This window comes from Gadus morhua, chromosome 4 (genome assembly GCF_902167405.1).
Source record: "Gadus morhua chromosome 4, gadMor3.0, whole genome shotgun sequence".
Lineage (NCBI taxonomy): Eukaryota > Metazoa > Chordata > Actinopteri > Gadiformes > Gadidae > Gadus > Gadus morhua.
Genome location: NC_044051.1, coordinates 15672960 through 15695000, shown reverse-complemented (window position 1 = coordinate 15695000; position 22041 = coordinate 15672960). Strand labels below are relative to the sequence as shown.

The 22041-nt window shown below is 44.8% G+C and overlaps 2 protein-coding genes across 4 annotated transcripts in view; both read left to right on the top strand.

Annotated features, from left to right (window-relative positions):
- Positions 1 to 2822: 2822 nt before the first annotated feature.
- Positions 2823 to 14686, top strand: cercam (cerebral endothelial cell adhesion molecule). Its single transcript, XM_030353715.1, has 12 exons — positions 2823 to 3371; positions 3977 to 4087; positions 4755 to 4872; positions 5378 to 5512; positions 6712 to 6916; positions 7381 to 7500; positions 8097 to 8173; positions 8643 to 8749; positions 9828 to 9960; positions 10223 to 10350; positions 11176 to 11379; positions 13385 to 14686. Exons 1-12 carry the CDS (start codon positions 3169 to 3171, stop codon positions 13617 to 13619), a joined length of 1776 nt encoding a protein of 591 aa, XP_030209575.1. The 5' UTR covers positions 2823 to 3168; the 3' UTR covers positions 13620 to 14686.
- A 905-nt stretch (positions 14687 to 15591) lies between these two features.
- Positions 15592 to 22041, top strand: part of sardh (sarcosine dehydrogenase) — a 33199-nt gene continuing 26749 nt past the window's right edge. The window contains exons 1-6 of one of the 3 annotated variants that reach the window (XM_030353710.1): positions 15592 to 15724; positions 17173 to 17398; positions 17794 to 17930; positions 19534 to 19712; positions 20081 to 20260; positions 21007 to 21130. In XM_030353710.1, the coding sequence (XP_030209570.1) occupies positions 17214 to 17398; positions 17794 to 17930; positions 19534 to 19712; positions 20081 to 20260; positions 21007 to 21130 (805 nt within the window). In that variant the 5' untranslated portion in view covers positions 15592 to 15724; positions 17173 to 17213. Of the gene's footprint in view, positions 15733 to 17172; positions 17399 to 17793; positions 17931 to 19533; positions 19713 to 20080; positions 20261 to 21006; positions 21131 to 22041 lie in introns of all 3 variants that reach the window. The other 2 variants (XM_030353712.1, XM_030353711.1) reach the window with 2 other exon arrangements.

The window sequence follows — 22041 nt, the reverse complement described above, 5'->3', positions numbered from 1 at the left end:
GGTAAAATCCCACGGGTCAATTTACCTATACTGCTGGCAACTCCTCCAAATCTCCCTGTCTTACATCTCCTGTCGTGGACCACAGTCCTAAAGCATTCTGACAGGTTGGCTCAGATGATGGGCATAGATAGACACCGATATCAACTAGTCACACACAAGCTCCTTTATATTGTTGTTGCATACAATCCATTACCATGGTGTTACACACTGTCCTTTATCATGGTGTTACAAACCATGCTCTTTATCATGCTGTTACAAATGTCCTTTATTAAGGTGTTACACAACGTCCTTTATAATGGTGTTACAATGTATTTTATTATAGTTTTAAACAATGTCTTTTATCATGGTGTTACACAATTTCCTTTGTATCGGTCACACACAATTTCTTTATTATGGTGTGACACAATGTCCTTTATTAAGGTGTTACACAATGTCCTTTATCATTGTGTCACACAATGTCTTTTATTATAGTGTTACACAATATCCTTTATTAAGGTGTTACACAATGTCCTTTATCATTGTGTTACACAATGTCCTTTATTATAGTGTAACACAATGTCCTTTATCATTGTGTTACACAATGTCCTTTATTATAGTGTTACACAATGTCCTTTATTATAGTGTTACACAATGTCCTTTATCATGGTGTTACACAATGTCCTTTATTATGACAGAAATAAAGAGAGACAAAGAAAAAGATAGACACACACACAGACAAACAGACGAGCCGACAGACAGACAGACAGACAGACAGACAGACAGACAGACAGACAGACAGACAGACAGACAGACAGACAGACAGACAGACAGACAGACAGACACACACACAGACACACAGACACACAGACACACAGACACACAGACATGGGGGAGGGTGCTGAGTAAGAAGGCCTGTGGTCCACACGCTGAGTGACAGGTATTGAACTCGGCAGCCAAAAGACGTCTCTATGGGAACAGTATTGATTATTGCCTCAGCAATAAAGGTTCTAAGAATGCCATGACGGGACGCTGGCCACCCCACCCCCACCGTAAAGACACACTCACACACAAACACACACACACACACACACACACACACACACACACACACACACACACACACACACACACACACACACACACACACACACACACACACACACACACACACACAAACACACAAAGAAACACATCCACACACACACACACACACACAGCCATGCACCCATACATTTCTAACCCAAAGCGGCAGCCATTTCTTTGCATCGGGCTTGAAAGCTATTTCATTTCCTAATAAAGGATTACTGCAGGTTTTGATAGTCTAACCGTTGCCGCTATGTACACGTTTTGTGTGCCTTATATGTATGTGTGTGTGTGTGTGTGAGTTGCTGGTGTGTGAAGAAGGTTGTGTGTGTGATGTAATGTGTGTATGAATGCCTATAGTTCCAGGGGCCCGTGGAAGACCCCCCACGGTGCTTTAAGACTCGGTAATAGAATCAATGAATTAAAGCTTCCCACAACACACTAGGAACCACACTCAAAGCCTACAGCCTTTCCAGGACTTTTCATCCCGGGACTTCTCATTTGCAATTTTCCCTGCATCGTTCCTTCTTGTTATTTTCTCACATAACACATTTCCATTCACATGTTGAAGATTAAATATTTTTTTTACACGACGCAACACTCGCACAAACACCCTCCTAAAGATTTCACCTTCTTGTCTTTGACTTTTCACACATACTCTTCTCTGCTGCGCCCTCATGGATGCATACAAAAACTAATCAGATCAACCCACACATGTGCAAACATCCACACACCTACACACACACACACACACACACACATCCACACACACACACACACACACACACACACACACACACACACACACACACACACACACACACACACACACACACACATGGGCCCCCAATGCGGCCCTGACCTCTTGACCCGTTTGGGAAAGTTAGGGGACCTGATGTTGAACCCTCCGGACCACGTACACTGGGAACGTGCTATTGTGTGTGTGTGTGTGTGTGTGTGTGTGTGTGTGTGTGTGTGTGTGTGTGTGTGTGTGTGTGTGTGTGTGTGTGTGTGTGTGTGTGTGTGTGTGTGTGGATGTGTGTGTGAGACAGAAAGAGAGGGAAAGTGAAAGAATGGAAAGAATAGCGCAGGACACTCAGGGAGTCATGAATGGGCGAGATCTCTTTGACCCTCAGACCTTTAGATCACTTTCCTTATTGTGGGCCGCCCCTCATTCCTGGCTCTCCAGATTTCTGCTTCCCCTCTCTCTATTCACCCCAGTGTCCCCTCTCAAACACCCCCATTGGGATATAGCATAGTAATGAAGATAGATTCAGGAGGTAAAACGCAGGTCTTTATTGAACTACTCCAACGCGACGCGCGCTACAAGAGCTGTGTTGGGGAAATGGGAACCATGCTGTTTCTTTGACAATACCGGCTACGCGGAGGGTAGTGGTGTTAGGCATTAGCAGAGGGTGGTTATTACTTTTGTTGATGACACTTAAGGATGTGGAGGATCTAGGGAGACTGAAGGCTAGTCTACTAAACTAGTCCAATCTGTATTTATAAGTAGCCTACTTCGAAAACATTTTTTTCCCAACATTTTTACTTCAATTATTTTTTTGTAATTAAAACCTTGTCATTCACTCCGTAAGTGCGAAATTATCTAGTTATTTTATAGTTTGGGGATGGATTTGGGTTCAATGACGTGTTTTAGACCAAAAACCCCATCTTCTGGCGACTTTATGGAACTGCAGGAAGTTTAATGGAATGCCACATTTCCAAGTAAGGACAGTTAATGGATCGCCTACCTAAGCCTTCAAAGATGCAGGAGGACTGGCAACTAGACAGATGCGAACGAGTGATCTGATTCGTTGCAATGGAAAGTATGCTATGGCCAAATAAAGTTGCATCGTACCGTTACATTACCAAACAGCGGGAGATCCAATCCGCCACATATAACTCTTAAATTATGTTTGGCTGTGGATTGATGCGGAAGTTGTAATGTAAAACTCTGGCACACAGGGGTCTGGAGTGTGGAAAAGGAGTGTCTAGGCTGCATGGATACGGGAGGAGGGGAGCTGGAAAGTTTGGAAAGCCCTTTTCCTGTATTGCTGACGCGAACAGGATAGCCGTGAGCGCGTCGGAGAAGCAACGACGTCCACGATGCTGATGTGGTTCTTAGGCTTGGTGATCTTCGTGTCACGGACAGAATGTTACTTTGCCGAAGAGAAATATCCAGAAGAGTCCAAGATGCAGCAGCCGACGGTGGTAATAGCGATCATAGCGCGGAACGCAGCGCACTCTCTGCCCTACTACCTGGGAGCTCTGGAGAACCTCAACTACCCCAAAAGTCGCATCTCTGTTTGGTGGGTCACTTGCATGGGATACGGTTTTGCATGCCAGGCCTCTTTGTTATGCGTCCCTTAGTCGTCACTCAAAAGGTCGAAAGCATCTATCATCACTATCCTCTAGATTGCATTCTGAATGCAGCCCCCCTCCGTATTGTCCCAAATAACTTCCAGATTAATCAGCATGATCTGGACACGAGTACCCTTTCAGTCTAGCATCGGACTCTTTTATACTTACTTTTTATACTTACATAACATGCCTATTTGTTTCCACACCTACAACGATTATCAACACGAATGGAAAAGCCTTAATTATCACTCGACATATCATTGCTACACGGTTTTTATATTGCATATTGATCATAATGAGGCACAGGCCGATCATGAAAGAAATATGTACATCTATCCTGATACTCCTCCAAATAACCAATTTCCAGAGGGATCAATACTGTCATCTGAATAATGTTGTGCAGTCAAAGTGACACCATAAACATAAAACCTCCACAAGTTGTTTCAATCAACGTTTCCCCTACAATTTAAACAACATTTGAACTGTAATCTATGAAATTAACCGCGGAACTGACAACTTTCCTGTATTTAATAAGCTGTAATCTATGTTACAGGGCAGCCACAGACCACAACTTAGATAACACCACAGCTATGCTGAGAGAGTGGCTGACCGTCGTGCAGAAACACTACCACTATGTAGAATGGAGGCCCATGGACCAGCCCACGTAAGTAGTATGGACCCTACACCGCTTCCATTCACAACAAGGAGGCCAGGAAAACCTCTTTAGCTTTTTATCTTTTGAACCTTTTCAGCTCAGACGACCATCAGTAGAAATCAAGTAGCAATTATCCTCTGCCTCATACATCATCATGCGTGCGTTTTATCGTGTGTGCGTGTGTGTTTGTTCAGTGTGCCGTTGTATTGTAATTATGATTAGTTGTATTTAGTCTGTTAACGTTATTATGTGATCATTAGTGTATTGACATGGGTGCGATCAATATTTCAATATCATCGTTTATCGTATATGAGTGGTGTGGTGATATTGACCTTTTCTGAAAGATTTACAATGAAAGGACATGCCCTTAAATGTATTGCAATATGGAAAAGGTTGTTTCATCTTATACTATCCTTGTGTACAAATGTCGTTGTTATTTTTTATTCGTAACTATGTGTTCGTTTTCTTTAATCTGTATTCTTTAAAACACATCAAACTAACGTAATGGCCGAATAAAAAAAATACAAATGCTCCATTGTTTTAAATCATGTCACATTTCTGTTGAATTGACACTAGTCTAGTCCCTTGTCAATGTCATCATTGTTGAATTCAACGTCTATGCTTTCCATTGTGACCACGGTGACCCAGTCTCCGCCGTCTCCCTGTTCTCCTTCAGGTCCTATGCGGGGGAGCTGGGTCCGAAGCACTGGCCCAACAGCAGATACGAGTACGTCATGAAGCTCAAACAAGCCGCGTTGAACTTCGCGAGGAAACGTTGGGCTGACTACATCATGGTAAACACTTCAGAAAGGCTCACCGTCTGTACTTTAAACGTATCCTAAGAAGCCATCTGCATAAATTGAAAATACAGATTTGGGATTGGTTGTTGTTTTACATTTTTTTAATGAGACAGTTAATTACACGTTTTTATCTTATCTCAGTTTGGTTGCCTTTCATGAATTGATTATTCCCACTTTTTCCATGTCTGTTATACGCTCGCTTTTCCTCTGGCTCTCTCTCTCTCTCTCTCTCTCTCTCTCTCTGTCTCTGTCTCTGTCTCTGTCTCTCTCTCTCTCTCTCTCTCTCTCTCTCTCTCTCTCTCTCTCTCTGTCTCTGTCTCTGTCTCGCTCTCTCTCTCTCTCTCTCTCTCTGTCTCTGTCTCTCTCTCTCTCTCTCTCTCTCTCTCTCTCTCTCTCTCTCTCTCTCTCTCTCTCTCTCTCTCTCTCTCTCTCTCTCTCTCTCTCTCTCACCCTCTCTCTCACCCTCTTGGTGACGTCCTCTCTACTCCCTGTGCTTCAGTTTGCAGACACAGACAACATTGTGACCAATCCGGACACACTAAACCTGATGATAGCAGAGAACAAGTCCGTCATCGCCCCCATGCTGGACTCACCGGGCGCCTATTCAAACTACTGGTGTGGTATCACCCCCCAGGTGAGTGACAGGTCGCCCCAAACCAATCACACTAGAGAACGGATGTTCTTTAAGCACATTGACCAATCAGACACCAACACAGACTTTTTGGCCAATGGAATGCAGATAACCACAGGAAAGAGAGGAATGTCGTTTAGTTTTGTTCTGAGTCAAACAATAAAGTCCCATTTACTAATTAATGGCATGGAATGGAGCTTTAAAAAATATTATAGTAGTAGCTCCTTTTTCATTTTCCATTTTTTGTTTGTTTGTGCATCAGTGTCTCCATTGATTGTCAATAAGCTGTGCCGGGTCAGACTCAATACCAACACAGTGCACTGTTGGCACAACACGATCCAAAGGGATTTGATCCCCAAACCAAATTCATAAAACTCCATTGATGTGCCTACCTCCACCCTCCCTCTCCTCCACCACCTCCTCCACCCTCCCTCTCCTCCACCCTCCCTCTCCTCCACCACCTCCTCCACCCTCCCTCTCCTCCACCACCTCCTCCACCCTCCCTCTCCTCCACCCTCCCTCTCCTCCACCCTCCCTCTCCTCCACCCTCCCTCTCCTCCACCACCTCCTCCACCCTCCCTCTCCTCCACCCTCCCTCTCCTCCACCCTCCCTCTCCTCCACCCTCCCTCTCCTCCACCACCTCCTCCACCCTCCCTCTCCTCCACCACCTCCTCCACCCTCCCTCTCCTCCACCCTCCCTCTCCTCCACCCTCCCTCTCCTCCACCACCTCCTCCACCCTCCCTCTCCTCCACCACCTCCTCCACCCTCCCTCTCCTCCACCACCTCCTCCACCCTCCCCCTCCTCCACCCTCCCTCTCCTCCACCACCTCCTCCACCCTCCCTCTCCTCCACCCTCCCTCTCCTCCACCCTCCCTCTCCTCCACCACCTCCTCCACCCTCCCTCTCCTCCACCACCTCCTCCACCCTCCCTCTCCTCCACCACCTCCTCCACCACCTCCTCCACCCTCCCTCTCCTCCACCACCTCCTCCACCCTCCCTCTCCTCCACCCTCCCTCTCCTCCACCCTCCCTCTCCTCCACCCTCCCTCTCCTCCACCACCTCCTCCACTCTCCCTCTCCTCCACCCTCCCACTCCTCCACCCTCCCTCTCCTCCACCACCTCCTCCACCCTCCCTCTCCTCCACCCTCCCTCTCCTCCACCACCTCCTCCACCCTCCCTTTCCGCCACCGCCTCCTCCAGGGATACTACCGCCGCACGGCCGAGTACTTCCCCACGCGGCACCGCCACCGTCTGGGCTGCTTCCCGGTGCCCATGGTGCACTCCACCGTGCTGCTGGACCTCAGGAAGCGGGGCATGAAGGAGCTGGCCTTCTACCCGCCGCACGCCGACTACTCCTGGCCCTACGATGACATCATCGTCTTCGCCTTCTCCTGCAGAGCGGCAGGTTCGGTTCCGACGACTTGAGCTATGTGTTGTTGTTTTGTTTTTGACGATTTGATGGTAGGTCAACGCCTTTGAGGTATGTGAGTGATGGAGGCGAACGAAGGCCGGTCCGGTACGGGCACGTTAAAACGTAGAAAAGATGATCCGTAGATGCAGTCGTGAAAGAGCATACGGATGCACAGTTCGGAGCATTAGTGTGTGTAGCGTTATTGGTGTTGTGCGTGCAGGAGCAGTGGTTGTTGGGAACCTTGGGTTGGTTGAGCCATTGCTGAATGGGGTTTAATACTTAAGCCTATTTATATATTCATATTCAAAAATGTTTGTATCATGCTGAACAAAATACTTAGGCTGTGGTGAAATGGAAGATTAAATGATTAGGATTGGAAAAAATCCAATGATTCTTCGATGGATCATATCCTCCCTTTGGGCAGATTCATGTTGACGTTGTGTTCGTTCTCCTCTCAGACATCCAGATGTACCTGAGTAACAAGGAGCGTTACGGCTACCTGAACGTACCGGCCAAGCCCCACCACACGCTCGAGGACGACCGCCTCAACTTCGTCCACGTGCACCTCGAGTCCATCGGTAAGCACAGCTGCTATACTGTATCTTATATATATTACATTGACTGCACAATTGATACGTACGTACATGCATACATGGATGGATAAGACAGGCAAGTATAGATGTATGAACAGATGGATGGATTGATAGAAATAGAAATAGAACTAGAAAATATTTCTATTTCTAGAAAATATGGACCTAGTGTCTGTGACCTGACCCATTGGATGACGATCCTTATTAAGCGCATTAAGGGCGGGACTTGAATAGCTGCCTCGCAGTAGTCAATGGCCTCAATTAATTTCAGGCCATTGACGACTAGTCTTTAGTGTTCTTTATGTATGTTCACTTTGAACTACCTAAAGGCAACTAGAAGAATCACAGTCTCTGCCGTTAACCAAGAGGACCCTACATGTTAATGGTGTGGGATTGCATATATGTATTGCAGAGTTAATATTGGTCGATGACACTCATTCCTCATCCATTCATTCACCTGCACATCAGCAGGGTTATCTCAGTTCTTCTCCGAGGTGTCCCTTTGTTGCCGTACATTCACAGGCTACTTTGAGTCCATGAGTTTTTGAAATGTGTTTCAATACTCCTTTGTGTTCTCCCAACAGTCGAGGGCCCCCGGATGCATCCCTCTCGCTTTGTGCACATGTTCCCTAAACAGAGAGACCTGATGGGCTTCGACGAGGTGAGCTGTCCTCTCCCGGGGCCTCACATCCTCCTCATACTTTAGGGGTCTCCTCATTATAGCATCAACCACATACAGGACCCACATCCAGACGATGAAGGACCAGGTCAGGAGTGTGTTTAATGATAAAGACAGCAGGTAGGACCTGTTCCAGTCCAGACCTGGGACGGAGGTACAAGTAGTCCATTCATGTGTGTCAAATTAGACCAGTCATATTACTAGGCAGTGAGAGGTCCCAGTTGCTTAACCCAAACAAACGATTTCTAGTCTACGGAGTGTCTGAACGTAACTCTGGCTCAGATTCTCAACATATAACCGCATATCATACGACTTAACAAAAGAGCAGACTTTCTCTAACAAACTTTAAGGGGAATACCGAAAGGGTGTCATGGAAACGTCGTTTGCGTGGTTACGATTTTCCGGCGTCACGTCGGCCTCCAGCCTGACGCGCCCCCTCTCTGCTCCGCAGATCTACCTGATCAACCTGCGTCGCCGTGCCGACCGCCGAGAGAGGATGCTGTTGTCCCTCAACGAGCTGGAGGTGGACGTCAAGGTGGTGGACGCAGTGGACGGAAAGTGAGTCAACAGAAGGAGAATTTCGGGAAAATGCTAGAGATCGCACAGCATGGGTTCAGAATATTCAGAGATTGCGTGCTATAGGGTCGCACTCTTAGATGTTTTTAAAACCCCCTTTTTATTTTTATTTTTGTTTTTAACCTGTAGCCCTTTGAGATCTTCGGATGAAAAGGGCACTATAAATTAAATTTATTATTATTATTATTATTATAGGGTGCACGCAATCTCTGAATATATAGGGTGTTGGTTCTGGCGCAAGAGGTTCTGGGTTAGACCCTCCACAAGGTCTACAGCCGACCTTGGAGGCATCGTCAAGCAATCTGTGAGCATTCCCTGTTAGTCGCTTTGGAAAAGGGAGTCTGATAAAGGGCTAATTGTACATAGAGATGAGTGTAAGCTCAAGGGTCTGTGTTTGATTACTGGGACAAACTGGGAAAGAGTACAGCTAGGGTGCTCTAGATGTGAAGCATTTTAAAGCGATCTAAAACATAACAAAGGAAATGTCCCAGAGGGATGTGTCCACTACACACCTACCAAATATCCAGGAACATGTACATTCATATATTCCTCAAAGCTATTAACTCATACTTATAAAGGAGTAGCATTGTAGGGGCGTGGTCTGTATTCCCCCCCTTCTCCATTTCGCTGTTTAGTGTAGTTTATGCTTCCTCAAAGTCTGAATCACCGTAGCTCCATACAGCTTCCCTGGCGCCACTACACGAGCCTACCCGAGTATTGGTCAGTGCCCGGGCCACGTGAGCGCTCGGTAATTGACCACGCTTGGCTACGTAGCCAGAAGGGAAGATAGACTCCACCCATTAGATCGGCTTGGAGAAATAGTAGGAAATCAATATACTGAAATAACCTGAGATTGCAATGGATTTCATGGAACATCATTTCCCGAGTGTCAATACACACAGTGATAACCCCCGCTCTCTTTACTCTGTCCCAAAACCTGCTGGTTCCGGGTCTTTGCCCGATCGACCGGTAAATCCCCTCTTCCAACAATAACGGTCCGTCATTGGGCGTGTGTTTGAGCGTTGTACATTATGGTGTGTTGTGTATCTGTGTGCTGCAGTGCTCTGAACAGCAGTGACATTAAGCTGCTGGGCGTGGACCTGCTGCCGGGCTACTTCGACCCCTACTCCGGACGCACCCTGACCAAGGGGGAGGTGGGCTGCTTCCTCAGCCACTACTTCATCTGGAAGGAGGTGAGGGCGAACGCACGCACGCACACGCACGCACGCACGCACGCACGCACGCACGCACGCACGCACGCACGCACACACACACACACGCACATGCATACATTTGAGCTCCATTCTACCTTCATAGAGAAAACTAACATATTTACAATTTTTTGTAATAAATGTAATGCCTACGGAATAGAGTGTCTATGCATTAAAGACAGTGATATTCACACACATGTTTTATTGATATTGATATGTATTGGTGCTATCGTCTTGCCCCCAGATGGTGGACCAGCAGTTGGACAAGGCGCTGGTCTTTGAGGACGACGTGCGTTTCCAGGCCAACTTCAAGCGGCGAGTCCTGAGACTGATGGAGGAGGTGGAGAAGGCCCAGCTAGACTGGGACATCATGTAAGAGCAAGAGGGAGAGGGAATGGGGCAGAAGGAGAAAAAGAGGGCAGGGGGGGAGAGGGAGAAGGAAAGGGAGAGACAGGGGGAGATTTAATTATAGCTTCGACAATTTGCACAAATGTTAGGAGGTCGATTCACATTTTACGATATGTGCATAATGTCTTAAGACTATATATGAAAGTATTGTACATTATAACCTTCATTCCCAAAGCACTTTTGGGAATGGAGGTTACAAAGTCCTTCCAAACAACAGAACCAAACTACACTACAGAAAAGCAAAACTAAAGAGTAGCTTAACAGTTCAAAGACTTCCTGAAAAGGTGGGTCTTTAAGCAGGCTTTGAAACAGGAGACTTAAGAGACAGGAGGTAGAGCCCTGTTTTTGTCCTCAGGTAAGAGATTCCATAGCTTTGTGGCCCGGAGGGAATAGGCACAGCTGCATTTAGATTCAGCCTGGTTTTTGGCAACAGATAATTGCAAAAAAATGTAGTCCATGTAACACGATATAAAAATACATAAATGTGAACGTCTAATCAGATGAACCACATGAATAACATGATTTTCAAGAGAGGTATCTCTTCAAATGACCCCCATTTTGTGAGCAAAACATTTGTTCCGAGGTTTTGTCATAGAACTGGATGCATTTCTCCACACGTGCAGAACACATGCGTGTTCAAAAAAAGCCTTTTCAGGAGCATCCAATTGGCGTGAGCATGAATACCGCAAACAAAAAAACAAACCCCGTAATAAATACATGAAAGTACAACATGTGTGGCTCCTCCACCTCCTCATCCCCTGTTGTCTGTTGTCAAACCCGTTGCCATAGTTACCTGGGCAGGAAGCAGGTGAACCCGGGCAAGGAGGAGGAGGTGGACAACATTCACAACCTGGTGACGGCCGACTACTCCTACTGGACGTTGTCCTACGCCATCTCGCTGCAGGGCGCCCAGAAGCTGCTCAACGCAGAGCCGCTGTCCAAGATGCTCCCCGTGGACGAGTTCCTGCCCATCATGTACGACAAGCACCCAAGGTCAGTACCAGGCCAGACACGCACGCACACAAACACACGGAAATGCGCTCGTGCATGCGAGTGCGCACGCATTCAATGTTCTGTTGTCATCTCTCCACGTAACTGGGCGTAAAATTCTGTTTCAAAAAAATAAAAAAAATAAGTGTATTTATTACACATAAATAAATTATTAAATATATATTTATAAATATATATATGGTTTCACAGATCAAAGGTGAATTTTAAGCAGGATTACTTAAACCTACAAGTTAAAAAACACATTGGTTCAATCGGAGCAGGTGCAAGGGGTATGGTCAAACGTTGACTAAATCCACGTCACACTCGCCTAAGCTAGGACATGCAGCCGATAGAGGCGTGAAAACGACCAACAGCGAAAAGCATTTTTTGGCGGGATGTATCAGACCTCTTGTACTTTACCCAGAATTTCCCCCGTTCAACATTCTATAAATGTTAGCCAAAAATAACACAGAAATGTTCCACCAACAACAACACCAACTCAACTTTGGTTAAACATGCCCCCAAGTAGCTGTATCTAAGATTAATCCAGCATAACCCAATGCTTGTTTTCTACTACTCTAATCTAATTTATACGTGAAGTGTTTTCGTTCCATAACACGGATCATTGTAGAATCATGGTTTTGTTTTTGGATAGAAATGCACGGGAAAGATGGAAACGTGGAAAGCCTCCAGTTTACTTTGTGTTTTCCCAGGGATAGTTAATCAAACTGATAGATAGCAGGGGATGGTTAGAAGCAGAGGATTCCCATTTTTTTTTTTTCTGGAACTGCTTAACATTGACATTTCCTATTGCCATAAACACGCCTCTCTCCTCAACATCTCCCTGCTTTTCAAAGCCAGTTCATTGTTGGCTTATGTAAGTTGGGTCTTGGGATCTAAATCCAGTAAAATATGTGTTGCAGTCTTGTATGTAAGATTCATCCAAAAATGAATGCTTTGGCTTTAATCAGCAGGATAATTTTATAACTTTTGAGCTATTTACAGTTTCATGGTTGCTCAATGCTAGTATTATCTATTATGCAAGTGTAGGCAAACAGTAGTTGGAAAACTCCAAACACACCAAAGAGGAGGTGAATCACTGCCTTTGCATGGAAGTTTATTTAGATTCAACATGAAGAGCCTACGGTATTCATCATTGTGAGTGTGCTGCCATCTAGAGATTAAGACGTGCTAGTGTGATTGATATTATGTACGAAAACATCAAAAACTGATTGTATCACAGAATACCTTTTAGAACAGCGTTTACTGAAATATAGTTAGATAGAAAAATAGAGAATATACATAATACAAAACACAGACTTTTACTTGAGCTTTTACTAACCCTAACTCAAAGCTGGCTGCAGACATTGTGTAAAGAGAGATAGTATTAAAGATAGATATATTCTTAAGCACACATGAGGTCCGTCGCGGCAGTGGTAATAAGGATGAAACAAACTTATTTTGACCTCACATATATATGCTACAACAGATGCTTTGCCTATAGTGACTTGTTAAGCCATAGTCATGAAAAAAAAAAGAGAGAGAGAGATCGTTTTTTTACAAAACATTAAGGCTCTTTCCCGGTGCCCCCACCAGACGAGGTGTATGGATGAGTGAGGCTACATGTAAAACGTCAAGTATGAAATATGATGTACTCCTAGCAGACTTGCAAAACCACAAAGCTTGACAATGCCTTTTGGCTCCGCCATCTGTAGAGAAATGGCTCCCTGCCAGCCATTAAGTTGGCTCTTTCTGCCTGTTTTCTGTCCTGCTTACTGGCTGTCTAATCCTCACCGGACATGCTTGTCTAGTTGGCAATTCCGACCAAAGCAACAAAAACCTCATGCCAGCCAGAACTATAATCATTAATACCAACAAAGATTTAAAGTAAACAAGATTACTCAGGATAATATTATCTTTACAAATGTAGTGTCGCACATTTTTATCATAACATTATCACTAACATATCATTGATTGAACCAACTGTTGCATTCCCCTGTTTATCCAGCGAGGTGCATAAGGCCCACTACCCCAACCGCAACCTGCAGGCCTTCAGCACGCGCCCCCTGCTGGTGCAGCCCTGCCACTACGCCGGTGACCCAGCCTGGGTCAGCGACACGGAGACCTCCACGCTGTGGGATGACGATGCAGTCCGCACCGACTGGAGGGGCTCGCAGAAGACTCTTAAAGGTGCAGCGCAGCAACCCGAGATGTTGTCCAACGCTTATAAGGATGAACTGTAGACGAGGAAGGGGTCAAATGTCAGTCGAAGGAGGCCGGTGAAAGCTCTAAGATCACGGGGGTCGGGGAGTTTAGAAAGGAGAATGTTCCCTTGACTTCATGACAGGAGCTCCCGCCATTGGTCAGCTTGGTGTCAGGTGACATCAGGTGGGATAAGGGGTTCTAAAGGGTCCTCTATGTCGCTGGCCTTCTAAAGATCATGGTACACAAATTAGTTAGATTGTCTCTAGGTTTTATGCAACCTGTTGGGCGATGTGCAGTTATGCCATCTTGTGGATGGAAAGAGTCAGTATTTTTTTTTGCTAGTCGCATACTCACACATACTACTAAGTAAGGTAGTGTTTCGTACAAAGGTGTGTTTTCTGTGAGAGTTGCGATGTTACATGCTTTAAGTTTTAGACAATGAAAACCCATTTAAAGGAATATCTGACAAGTCCAAGTTAATTTAAGGCTGTTTCACTTTTACACATGGTATACAATGTGATTCAATATTTTGATCATTTTAATATTTGTTTGTGTATTTTAAACTGTGCGTGAATGGTTGGGTGGAGGTTTCTAATGATTGCATGATCAAATTGGACCTCTAACTGAGCAATTCTTATGTTTTTTATGTGTAGAATAGAGACTTCATTTGATACTAAATGATACACTCCATTTGTTGTGCCTCACAGAATGGGCAACAAAACAAAGTATCCTTCCTGTGTATATGAATAATTTTTCTCCATATGGATTCATTCGAAAACTGTATAAACTGTGTATGATCTTGTTGTACAAAAATATTTTGTACATCATGTAGTGATCTAGGTTCATGGTACTTGAGTCTTCAGTTGTATTTCTTTTATTTTCTAATGTTGTCAGAACCTCAGAACCTTCTTTTGACGTGGTTGACGATATTGTGCGAAACAATAATATGCATTTAAAACAGATAAAAATGATAGAGAATACCAAAAATGGATTGCAGATAAGGAACGCCATATTTTGACAAATGTAGAGAAATATTTGTGCAATAAATCATGAATGGGAAGAAAAAAAGCAAATAGCATGCAATAAACTCTTATTGTATAATTATTTCATGCATTTTGGACAGTCGTTCTGGATTGTGAAGTTGACTGATGGTTGCAGTGACACATACACTTTCACTAGCACACGCACACTTACACTCAAAGAGAAAGTCAGTTGCCATAGTTGTCATGGTCCTGATATATGGAAGGGGATAAATGATCCAACTCCACCACACACTTCCCCGTGTCTTACAGGACAAGCAGGATCATTTCGAGAGAGAGGGAGAGGGGATGGTCGAGTGTTTGGCCAAAAGCTGGACTGTATGAACTCGACCGATCCCACTATGGGAGGGGATGTCAACACAGTTTCCTATTGGCTCACCAACTAGGGGGCTGCATGGTTAATGTTAGGGAATGTCCCACAAAAGTTAGAGGTTAGCTTTTTAATGTATATCTCTACTGTATGTTTTATCTTTCCATTTATGTGGCTTTGAATCAACATTTTGGGGGCGTTGTTCTTCGCTGTGCCCAGTTCTTCCAATTAGTTGACATGCCATGTCAGGCAATACTTTGTGTCTTTTTTCTCATGTAAATAAAAACTGAAGATATATAAATATGACCCTTCTGATAGTCCTATTTTCCTATTTCTCTACGCCCCCACCTTATATCTTTAGTGAACAGATGTGACCTGATGTTCTTTCGCTTGGATGGGAAGTCAGCCATTTAGGGCTGATATATCAACAGCTGTTGCCCTAAATGCACACATCAGAAATAAAAACATTGGTAGCAGCTCTCAATGATATGAAAATGTAAAAAAGGGAATGCAATTATTACCAAGGCACATGGGAAACCTGAGAACAATTTTATTTTACACTTAAATCCTACATCAAAATAAGAGCAAAATATTATTTTATAATCTTTTACACTTTTGTCCAGCACATTATATTCATAGACGGTGCCTAAAAAGTGCAAATTCCACACGCTGTGACAACGTCTTTGATGCACAGAAAGACTTCTCTCAACTAAGCAGACGATTGTACTTCCAAAACTATTGCCTCTGCATTTACACTTTGTACGGAAACTGGCTGTATCGAAGAGCATTGCAAGTAAGTGTGTGAGTCAACAACCTCGTTATATCTTGAATACATAGCCGAGGGGTTATTTGGAGATAGCAAGTTTTGCAAGCATTTTGTGCTTACGCTAAAGTCAGGCTAATTTGTCACCCCTTACCAAGTACTTCATAGCCATGGATATTCTGCAAGAGTGTAATTATTCAATGTTTAAAGTATCAATTTACTGGACAGCTGGAGCTTGGAAAAGTATGCGTGCAATGCAGCTGCTGGACATGACTGTCATTCAAAGTTAGGGCATAGGGGAGGACATGCATGTGTGTTAATTTAGCACAGACACACTCGAATTATTCCGAGATAATCTAACAACAGGATTACAGTGTATTATTTACGTAAAAATCACGTGTCCGATCAGGTGCATTCACACCAAAAGCGAAACGGATATTTTAATCCGACGAGGTTGCTCGCGCGATTTTCAAAACAAGCTTATTGGAGGAGAAAGTCTGCACTGTGAACCAGTTCATTCTGGACGTCAAATAATGAACGCTGATAGACTGTCAGGACAAAGCTTCAAGCTAAATTCGCGGCAAACAAATCTCCATCGTTCGCGCGACTAGAATCACGCGAAGTCCTTGTATCAGGTCGCAACTTCGTACCGCTATTCAAGAAAATTAAACTTTATTCGCGTCTTTGCATGAACTCTTTATGTATTCTCGCCGCTCCTTGGCTTTGGCTGTGAACGCACAGTCAGAACATTGAGTGGTCTGGATGAGCGCACCGTCGTGCCATAGAACATGCACTCGTTGTCTTTCCCTAAATGAAAATGAAAAGCCGGTTAAAATTATAAAAGATAATTTGTGCCTTCTGTACTCGACCTTGTTTAACACCATAGTATCCATTGCACTATTTAAATTGTAATGTAAAATATATTTTCCTAGAAGAGTTGGTCACAGATGAACGAAAGACCCTTGGGTAATATGCATGATTAAGAAACATAAATCCTAATTTTACCTGGATTGGACCAGATTGCAGACAAAAATATAATTATGTTATAATATAATAAAAAAAAGAATTATGTATACCCTGTTTTATCAACTGAATTTCCTTGAGATAAAGGGGCTATTACAGGCGACACTTTTACTCTTCAGCCCTAATCACCTCTGAAGATAATAAGTGCAATGAATAGCTTGTCGATTGCGTCACCATGTCCCAAGAGCTTTTTGTTACAACAAGGTAATAAGGGCAATAGTCCTGATTTTCATAACATCATTGTCCCAGTAAAGAAACAACTTACCGATAACTGCGTTTACATGGTCATTAACTTAACCAGGTCGGTCAGGGACCATTTACCAGTGGATCACTCAACTCTTTTTAACCTATTATTGTGTTGTGTAGATTTTCATCCTTGCGTTGATTAGCAACATGAGAACGAGCTTGAATGGCCTTCAGAACCTTGCCTGTATGCTATGTGTTTCTGCCTGCAGGGGTCATACCAGGGGTCATACCAGGGGTCATATCAGGGGTCATGGGGTTCTTCGGGTGCGTTGCGCGGAGGGCAGGCCTGCGGTGGTCTCCTGGGGTCTCTCCTCTGGTCCGGACCAGCGCTCGCTGCTACAGCTCGGAGCCCACCAAGGAAAAAAACGTCCCATACGAGAAGACCCTCAAAGAGCAGGGCGGGGCCTCGGCCGGCCCCACCAAACCACTTCCCAGGTCAGAGGTCACGACCAGGGGCTCGCATCCTTCCGTGACATTATAATGTTCGTTCAGTGGTTCATCCTTTCAAATGTATTGCTTTTATCGATTCTAAAGCAATTGTTTTTGAAGGATAAATGCTACACACATTTTTTACTGTTAATATTTCAGTTACAGAGGCCAGTTTCATATCTATTAATTTCCAGTTTCATCGATTCTTTCTTAAATTCTAATTCATAATCGATGCATGTATATTCTTCAACTCCTCATCAAGCTGAGGATCATTTGTGTTGAAACAACAAGAGGTTTTTAATACAATTATTGAATCAGCGTGAGGGAAGCTAGTGGAAAAGCGAGTTCAATGAAATTAATGAAAGTGTCGCCTGTGTTGCCGTGGTGATGGTGCCCTGCAGGTCAGCTGATGCGGTGGTGATCGGAGGGGGCAGTCTGGGCTGCCAGACCATCTACCACCTGGCTAAGATGGGCATGACCAACGTGGTTCTGCTGGAGCGGGACCGGCTGACCGCCGGCACCACCTGGCACACTGCAGGTAGGGAGGGAGGGAGGAGGGGGGAGGGAGGGATTGATGGGAGGGAGGAGGGGTGGCTGGGGGGAAGGCTGTATAGATAGATGGATGGATGGATGGAGGGGGGGAGGGATCGATCAATGGGAGGGAGGGTGGGAGAGGGGGAGGAGGTGTAGATGGATTGATGGATGAATGGAGAGAGGTATGGATGGATGGTATGATTTCCAGGACATATATTTCCCTGCTGCTCCGGCTGGCATGCTGCAGTATGCACAAGCATGTCCAACGTTTTTGATCTGTTTGAAAAGTGTATGGGAATTACAGTGAGGCTCAGTGATGAGCATACACTATGGCAGACAGAAGTACAATATTTGTGGAGGATCAAGTTTGGCCAATAGTTCTGTACGTGACACACATACCATGAAGGCACTTCATCTGTTCGGGGGTTGTATGTCTATCCATCTGTCCGCCCTTCTGTCTGTTTGTCTGTATGTCTGTCTGTCTGCGTGTCTGTCTTTTTCTGTCCACTTGTCTGTTTGTCTCTCTGGAACCCTTACGAAAGCCATTACTGACCTAAGCCGTTAATATGGCTGAAGCGTTTGGTATTTGTGGTCATGCGAGTCATGTTGAACCAGGTGTCAGGTCAGGTCTTCACACCTTTTGATACGACAATATGATCATATTATATTATCATAAATTATACATATATATTATATTATCTTATTACATGGCTCATCTCAATGCTGTAGAACACTCTGTTCGATTGCATGGGCCTTCACAACCTCCGGCGGTGAATAATTTTTTGAGAATTCTCCGTTGCTACGCATATAATGACCGCTGTCAAGGAAAGTGGATTTCTTGCCGTCTTTCGTATCACTCCGCAAGTAGTCCGCTAACTTATCAAGTACCCAGCGTACTCGGTTGATAAATGACGCCATCGTCTTTGGCAGACTATTTCTCTGCAGATGAACACTACGAATGCTGATAAAAAATAAATAATTAGAATAATCCATAATTATCTGCTCCTACAGTGTTGCAGGGAGAGGAAAGTTGTAAGATCGACCTTATCGTGAAAACGATAAGGTCGATCGACCTTATCGTGAAAACCGGATCTATGCGAAAATGCGCATGCAGCGACATATCTATTTGGTCTGGTTTTGAAGGTTATGGGAGAGTCTTTAATTCTCCCCCCACTTGGGAAACAAATGTTTACATAACCAGTTCTGGTTTAAATTTAGAAACCTGTTGAAAGCCTGTACAATCAGCAGAACTGGCCAAAGGCTAACTTCTTCCATATTTATAACTGGTGGGGCCTCACAGTTTTTTTTTGAGAAAGAGGAAACAGTATCTCTACCCTCTTACCTGCCACACGATCCTATGCCAATATTGTACTCCTCTGTCTTGACAATGTAAGATTACTTACATTGTGTGTGTGTGTGTGTGTGTGTGTGTGTGTGTGTGTGTGTGTGTGTGTGTGTGTGTGTGTGTGTGTGTGTGTGTGTGTGTGTGTGTGTGTGTGTGTGTGTGTGTGTGTGTGTGTGTGTGTCTAACCCTTGCCGATAAGTACACAGTGACCTTACAAAACTTGGATATCCCTTTTTTGTGTTGTTCTCCCCCTACACCACAGGCCTGTTGTGGCAGCTAAGGCCCAGTGACGTGGAAGTAGAGCTCCTGGCTCACACCAGGAACGTGATCTCGAAAGACCTGGAAGAGGAGACTGGCCTGCACACTGGCTGGATCCAAAATGGCGGCCTGTTCATTGCCTCCAACAAGCAGCGGCTGGACGAATACAAGAGGCTGATGTCGGTAAGGACACGGGAATAGCTAGAGCTCTGGGAGCGCCGAGGGCTGGTGTTGTGTTGGGGAAAAGGCTAGAGTAGTGATTAAGATAGGTACGGCATAGCGTTGACGCTAGGTGCAGGGTAGAGTTTAAGCTAGGTGCAGAGTAGCTTTGAAGCTAGGTGCAGTGTAGCGTTGAAGCTAGAAGCAGCGTAGCGTTGATACTAGGTGCAGGGTAGAGTTTAAGCAAGTTGCAGTGTAGCATAGAAAATACAAAAGTAAATGATAGTAAATATAATCCGACTTCAACGGGTCAATTCTTCTTCTTCTTCTTCTTCTTCTTCTTCTTCTTCTTCTTCTTCTTCTTCTTCTTCTTCTTCTTCCTCCTCCTCCAGCTCGGCAAGGTGTACGGTATCGAGTCCTACGTGCTGTCGCCCGCGGAGACCAAGGACCTGTACCCGCTGATGAACGTGGACGACCTGTACGGGACGCTCTACGTGCCCAAGGACGGCACCATGGACCCGGCCGGGACCTGCACCACGCTGACCCGGGCCGCCTCGGCCCGCGGCGCCACGGTAACCACAGGACCAACAGTCTCATACAGTGTTTATCATGAGGCCCAGCACATTGTAGTACCGGGTTATTGTGGACGGGGAGATTCTTGCAAATACTTGAAATAGCTAATCAAATATAATTATAAACTTGTTTGCCATAAAAGCAGGTTTTATTTATTGGTTTATTTCAGGGATATTGCACACTAATCAACATTCAAACTGTAAGTTAGCCAGAGTTAGCCTAAGAGGGTGGTTTACATCTGTTTACCCCTGTTGAACCAGATCAGTGTGTTTGGATAACAATGTTTATCGGAAGTAAACCACCAAAATTCATCATCAAACATGTCTCTTAGGCAACCAGGGGCAACATGTATTTCATGACCTTTAGGACAATATATTTGGTTGTGGTCAGACTTGAACCTACAACGTCTGCCTCCTAGTCCCCACGCTCTACCACTGAGCTACTTGTACACAAATGGCCAAAGGGCGGATTAGAATACAATTTGAGAAGGAGCAGTCTTCCATAGAGGGAAATTGTGGGCTTGGTAGGCACAGTAAAAGGGCATATCTATGCCATAACATCAGGTTTACCGGCCGTTAACTTCTCAAAATAATCCCCAATGGTTTTGTTACGTCAAATATTGCACATGTTTTTGTGTGTCTAGCCGAGTATGTGAGTACCTTCCTCTGTGTACCGATGTATGGCCAACGAGTCGCCCCGGTCAGCGTTTGACGGGTCGTACCTGCGTCTCCGCTCCTCTCCACAGGTGATCGAGAACTGCCCGGTGACGGGCATCACGGTGCGAGAGGACGAGACGGGGGTGAGGAGGGTGAGGGCGGTGGAGACGGAGCACGGCACCATCGAGACGGCCTGCGTGGTCAACTGTGCGGGTGAGTCGCGGTCGGTCGGCATAGCATCCCGGGTTCGGCCCTCTGCGGGCCACGGAGAGGGGAGGGAAAAACAGCAAAAACTCAGAGTTGAAAATGCATTGATTTCCTCCATAGAAGCGTTATAAGAGGATCGCGTTATGAGGGGATTAGATCAGAAGCTGCATTGCGAAACGAAAGTTACCAGTCCTAATAATGGTTAACTTAAAAGGGTATACCTAGAGTTCATTTGGAAACAAAGGATTTAAAGGAGAGATAAGGAGTGAAAAGTAACGGCTATTGGACTGTCAACCTCATAGTGCCCAACGTACGCTGGTGAGGTTCTGATTAGAGAAGCCTTGGTTCTTCGGACAGCTGAGCGGTTTATATATCATTTTTTTACATTGTTGATTGTACAAACTAAAATGGCACCTAAATAAAGCACTTATTCTCAGCAATTAAGGTAAAACATTTATATGACGAATAGTCTCTCAACTCATCTTCAATGATTATGAGCCTTTGGATATGGTTCTATGATTACTGCTAGCACGAGTCCTTAGCGTGGGAGTGTTTCTACCCAGGTCGATACTGACCGAAAATTGCTAATTGCTGTCTTTGTTAACCCTGTACGCAGTTCTGTCAGATTCTCTTCCAGACTTTGGAACCATTGGCCAACATGTCTGTATGCTGGACATTGGATATTGTGGAAAGCTTTGTATTTTAGTGTTTTTTCTGTTTGTTCTTGTTTTCTTTGGTGATATGGATCCCCCTGGGTCTGAAATAAAGATAAAGATATGACCGTATGGTTTATATTCTTCACTGTTTTCTCGTCTCTCTTGCAGCTGTTTCTTTGACACAGGCCATCCTATGACGGTTAGACAAGTGTAAGCCGTCTTTAGTATGTCTATCTGACGGTGTGCCTCGTGCTCCCTGCA

Bases quoted from the DNA above. Each gene is read 5' to 3' on its own strand.
- cercam (XM_030353715.1), top strand. From the start codon at position 3,169: ATGCTGATGTGGTTCTTAGGCTTGGTGATCTTCGTGTCACGGACAGAA. The intron at 4,873-5,377 runs GTAAACACTTCA...CCTGTGCTTCAG, and splicing joins GTTGGGCTGACTACATCATG to TTTGCAGACACAGACAACAT. The intron at 8,174-8,642 runs GTGAGCTGTCCT...TCTGCTCCGCAG, and splicing joins ACCTGATGGGCTTCGACGAG to ATCTACCTGATCAACCTGCG.